This window comes from Monopterus albus, unplaced genomic scaffold, assembly GCF_001952655.1.
Source record: "Monopterus albus unplaced genomic scaffold, M_albus_1.0 scaffold72.1, whole genome shotgun sequence".
NCBI classification, from domain to species: domain Eukaryota; kingdom Metazoa; phylum Chordata; class Actinopteri; order Synbranchiformes; family Synbranchidae; genus Monopterus; species Monopterus albus.
Window position 1 is genome coordinate 813,939 of NW_018127952.1, and position 5,962 is coordinate 819,900.

The 5,962-nt window shown below is 38.4% G+C and overlaps 1 protein-coding gene across 1 annotated transcript; it reads left to right on the top strand.

The window, feature by feature from the left end:
- Window positions 1-6: 6 nt before the first annotated feature.
- Window positions 7-1,090, top strand: LOC109963373 (uncharacterized). Its single transcript, XM_020605855.1, has 2 exons — window positions 7-286; window positions 332-1,090. Exons 1-2 carry the CDS (start codon window positions 13-15, stop codon window positions 958-960), a joined length of 903 nt encoding a protein of 300 aa, XP_020461511.1. The 5' UTR covers window positions 7-12; the 3' UTR covers window positions 961-1,090.
- Window positions 1,091-5,962: the final 4,872 nt, after the last annotated feature.

Below are 5,962 nucleotides of genomic sequence, written 5' to 3' on the forward strand. Positions count from 1 at the left end.
GAGACTTCAGAAATGAACCTGTCTAGGACCCCAGTGGAAAGCACTGAGACTTTAGAAACGAACCGGTCTGGGACCCCAGTGGAAAGCATTGAGATATTAGAAACGAACCGGTCTGGGACCCCAGTGGAAAGCACTGAGACTTCAGAAACGGGCCGGTCTGGGACCCCAGTGGAAAGCATTGAGACTTTAGAAACGGGCCGGTCTGGGACCCCAGTGGAAAGCATTGAGATATTAGAAACGAACCGGTCTGGCACACCAGTGGAAAGCATTGAGATTTTAGAAACAGGCCGGTCTGGCACCCCAGTGGAAAACGCTGAGACTTTAGAAACAGGCCGGTCTGGACCCACAGAAATTAATCACTATGCAACCCCAGAGGACGACACTGTTTCTATCCCACCAATTTCACAGAAGGTATACTCTTCTGTGTCTCCATCAATCTCTACATCATCAGCTACAAAAGACAGGAGCACTTGCAGTAGTGTGGTGCAGATAACTGCTACAGAAGCTCAAGAAACCACTTCCCCAGTAAGTGAGGGGGTAAGCCTAACATCTGAAGAGGAAAAGATGCTTAGAAGAGAATTTGTGACTCTAGCTGTTGATAAGCTGTTTTCAAGAATTTTTAGAAAAGCGAAAATCCAGAGCCCTATGCCTCATCACAATATTCTCGTCCAGCAAGTGTTTGATAAAACACTGGCTCTTGTGGAGTGTGAGAAATTTGACTATACTGCAAAAACACTGAAACACCTTGACAAAACTGTGTACAAGGACCTGTGCAAAAATTTCAGCAGTGCAGAGGTGGTACTAAGAGAGCTGTTTTACAATGAAACACAAGTTTCAGATTTCATCGCCTCCCTTCTCAGAAATCATCTAATTAGCCCTAACTCACCAAAGAAAGGTGGCAGCATTCGCAGGTTCTTTTCCAGTGTGCGCAAGTTTATTTGCAAGCCTTTCCGACAGTAGTTCATATTAGGAAAAAAGCATCTTGGGGGAGGGCTGGTCTCATCCTCTCCTGGTGTTGTGGGTTTTCTCCGGGCGCTCCGGTTTCCTCCCACTTTAAATCATGCATCAATTGTATATTTTAAATTTACTGAAATTTACTGATTAAGAACAAATTATACAATAAAGATAAAATGCAAATTCAATTTCTGCTCATCTCATATTGTTTTCATTCTTCGTTTCAGACTAAAGTTCTACAGATGTATGTATTTGAGCATCTGCTGCACTAGTGTTAAGTTTCTAGCCATGACCCAAAATAGTCACCAGATATGTTAGCTCTGTTAAGCGCTGATATGTTTGCATTTGCTTCACCCAGTTAATTTTCACATAGCGAATTAACCTTCTCTAGAATTCCTTCAATATTATGGCTTTATTGTTAAATGTAATTTCCACAATAACACAATGATATAGAAATAACATTTTGAGAGCTCCCTACACCAGGTTTAGTGCCGAACCACTGCAGCTTCTGCGTATCCATCTTATTGCTGCAGACCAAGGTGTGATAAAATCATTTTAAATCATAAACATGCTGAGGAATATAAGACACTTCTGCTAATGCTTGTGGCTCTCTCATGTTCACTGAGAACTTGAGAGATGGTCATTTAAAGTGATATGCAGTAGTCTGGTCTCCTGAACTCATTCCAATAGGACACATGGAACCACAGGAATAGCAGAAAATAGAAAGTTAGTTTGGCTCTTGCTACAGTAATCAGGGATTTGGCTGAATTCAGGCCTGGATTATTTACCCAGTCATACATTTAAAGAGGAGAGAAAGAGAAGAAGCCTGAGTCACATCCCTCAAGCCAGTGGAGCTGGTCAATGGACCATTGGTACATGTGATCTCTCAACATATTTTCTATCACATCTCTCTATTGGCTGTAACAAAGAAAGGCAAAAATATCCTCCCAACAAAGACATAAAATTGATTGTTACACTGAAGCTGGTTTTCATCCCTTTATCTCGCCTAGCAGGAAATGCTCAAGATCCTGCTGCAAAAGCACAAGTCACAGATTTTCAAGCTCAGTCAGTACTTGCTTGAACCAATTTTGTGATTTTTAAGGGCTTATTTCCTTATGATTACTTAAATTACATCCATGGATAATATTTACAGAATTCATCTTTAATCTACAAACTGAGCCGTAGGATGCAGTGTGATGTTGAACCCAAACAAGAACAAATTACAGTGAAGTGGTAAATAATTTATATTTCACTTGTGGCTTTTTCCCGTTAGGGGTCGGTTGACATTTTGCACATGTTTTACGCTGGATGCCCTTCCCTAAGCAACCCTGACTCGAACACGGAGCACTGCGCCATAACTACTAGTCTATCAAGGAACTCGAATTGGTACATAATTTAACTGTGTAAAATCATGCTGGTTTCTTCAATAAGTAAACTTTTAAAATATTTTCACCATCAGCAAAATCAAACAGCAGCAGTGACCTCAAGCTTTACAGGTCACGTCTGCTCTGAAATGCATTTAAAATATCTGAAGGGGATCATTATAGGAACACTGAGCAATAGAACAAGCTTTTACTTAATAACATGTAGAAAATAATTCCATTAATGAGCACCAAATTAAACAAATGAATTACTATGCTTCAACTACACCCCTCTGCTAAAAAAGATAGATGATTTTGAGGTCCACAGTTGTAATCATAAAGAACGTAACAGTCCTTTATATAATTTCTTCTACCGCTTCTCTTTGTCAGACTGAAAAAAGTAATATTTAAATCTTTATTTCCCTTTAATCTGTCTAAGTCATCAGTATCACAAAATTGCACATGATCATATGCTGTGAGTACAAGGAATACATGATGAGCAATACTGCTCCCTAGTGGTGATATTCTGACTTGCAACATTTTAGTGATAAACTGATTTCTGTTCACCATTCTCTCTATAGTGTAACACTGAAATGACTCCTCAGTTAGTAATTTGACAGTCTGACAATTTTCATTATATATTTTAAAGCAAAACTGCCAAGGATTCCACTGTTTTGTATACGTTGTGTACTATGACAGTCTATTTTGAGGGGTTTCAGTCAGAAAGAGCTGAATCAATAATTTTTTTAAATTCAAAGTGAATCTTAACAACAATACACAATAAAGTCTTAATTTGACACTCACCAAAAGAGTCACCTGGAAAACCCGCTTAATGTGACAAAGTACAGAAGGCTTGGTCACACCTAAATCACTGAGAACTAGAGAGGAAACACTATCACAAACTTTAAAGACATCACATCCATAGAGTTAGTTTTCCCAGTCCTCATACTGTAAATATTGCACAGTGCAATTGCTACATAGCAAACTAGTGTAGCACAAAATAGAAAAAAAAAAAGCAAATTAACAAAACTGAAGAATCAAAGCCACAAAAAGATCTACAGGTATTAAAACAGTAACAGTTCAGATTTCATAATCAAGTCTATTTGATGAGCAATCTAAACAGATGATTCCATAACTTGCAGTGTGAATTAACTTTGAACATGATACAGATGACCAGAAAACAAGAGCTTGGGTAAATCAAACCTTAGCAAATCAAACAGTAGCACACTTAGATTAATACAGACCCTGAATTAGCATCTCGAAAGGATAATACCGCAGCAGATGATTTTTTTTTGTCTGATATCAGTCTTAAGTTGAATAGTAGTATATCTACAAATTACTTTTATCTGTTAAATGTTACATAACAAAAAGGTTTTCTATAAACCAAGGTGTCAATTATGTGGAAAATTAAAAATGTTTTAAGGTTTCTCTCCTCTTGCATCCATTCCTTTCCTTAACAAGTATGGGAGAGTTTATGCAGGCGCATTGCTGGTGAATACCTTTGGAGGAATCAAAACACAGTACATTTCACATGCTTATTACTGGGGCTCTATTTCAAGCACTAATCTGCGAAGTTCATGCCTAGGCGTCTTAAGATTTATTTTCCTCAAATTGATACTTAAGTGTGACTAGTAAAGCACACAATAAAAAAAAGTTGTCAAAAAACACACAAGCATATCAGTGTCTGTGTTTAAATGTGGAGTATTGCACTCATGAATGACTGTGCAAATAAACCACAATTATCTCCTTTAAAGAGCAGTTTTCAGCCAGAAAGTGGAATAAGCATCCACATAGCCTATTCCCGTATATAAAACATGGCTCCTCTGATTTTAAAAGGCCAGTGTTGTCAGCTGTGCTCTGGTTACTCCCGCTCAGTTTTAACCTGTGTGATGGAAAAGCTGCTCTGGGCAGACAACTTATAGGCAGACAAAGTGAAGCCTCTTCGGTGTACATGCAAGGTCATGTAAAGCATGGAGATTATCTAAGAACACTTGGTGGTGCAATGACTGCACAATGTAAAGTATTGCATCTGCTGTTCAGCCAGAGTGACTATCCAAAGATCGTCGAGTGTCATATCATTCAAAGAGTAGGTGCACGTGTGGGTGTGTATTTTATTGGCGTGTTATCACAGAGAGGCTTTGGTGGTGGCTATCTGAAACAAGAGAACCAACACCGTGTACACGTCCTCTGTCGTGTCTACAAGCTGATCAGAGGAGTGCCAGTCCTTGGAATGACACTGATGACGTCCTATTTTGTGTGTTCTTTTTTCCCTCCTAGTTGAGTGGCTGTTAACAGACTGTCTACGTGGTAATGGAGTATTATTGGATTCTATGCCTTCCTAGGAATCACCATCTTGAATTCTCACTTTCTGAATCGCAAGGCACATGCACAGTGCAGCTAACACTGTCTCAATTTCAGTAAGGAACACACAACAATGGCCACAGTCTTGCATTGACACAACATCATTTTGATATGAGACACTCATAAAGGGGAGAGCGATCCGAACACAAGGCAGTTTAGAATAACAAACTGTTAAACTCATATTCTAGCCAGATATAACATTGAACAGATAAAAAGGTTGCAATAAATAGTTGTTCAAATCAATTTAACGGTAAAACATTCTGGAACAAAAACACTGGGCTAAATTGTTGGACACAGTCTAATCACGCAAACCCTTACAAGCCTAATTACCTGTGGGAGTGCTTAGTGGTGAGTGTGTTTGTGGGCGATGGGTGGAAACTTTACAGAAGCTTTTCAATGAACACAATGGGTTTTTTTTTTCTTCTGGGATCTCACAGTGCTCCTGTAACACACTAAGAGTACTGGTATAACATATATACGTACATTGAAAAAGTTAAATCAATCCTGCAAGCTACAGCTTCAGATGTGTACAAAACATCAATATGGAAACATAAAAAATTAAGTTACATTGATACATCATTTATATGCAGTGATGAGCCCAAACGGTTAATAAGGATAAAATACTGATGCAAAAACACACCCCGAGAAACAACAAATGCAACTAATGTTCATCATCAGCAATACAGCAGTTACAATGACACTCCAAATATGAACACAAAACACAAAAATCAAAACCACTTCTATTTCAGATAATTAGGGACCTATACAAAAAGAGCAATGCTAGGGTTAAACTCAGAGAGACCACATAATTTCACAGCTACTGAAGTGGCAATCATCATATAGCAGCTTATCTATGATACATTCAAGAAAGAAATGATACGACATATTAATTGCCCAATAAGCTAGACAAAACCTCAGCTGTTTTTAAATACTTTTTCTGTGTTTTAACGCAACCCCATTCTACATCTACAGTATAACTGAGGACTATGCCAACAGAATTGCTACCTTGCTCATGAAATGACTTAGTCTTTGGTGCTGCACAAGCAACTTCATTAAAAAAAATAAAACACACATAACTAGAAAATAAACAGAAAAAAACAGACACACATACACACACACACAGCATTTCTACATCTACAGTGGCTTCAGAAAATATTCAGATCCCTTCACTTTTGGAACACTTTAGCGTGTTGCAGTTTTCTATGCAACGCTTTAGCAGCTTCAGGACAAGTCTGTCAAACTGTCCTTGAGTAGCCCGGCTAAAGTCCAGACATAAAACCTATAAA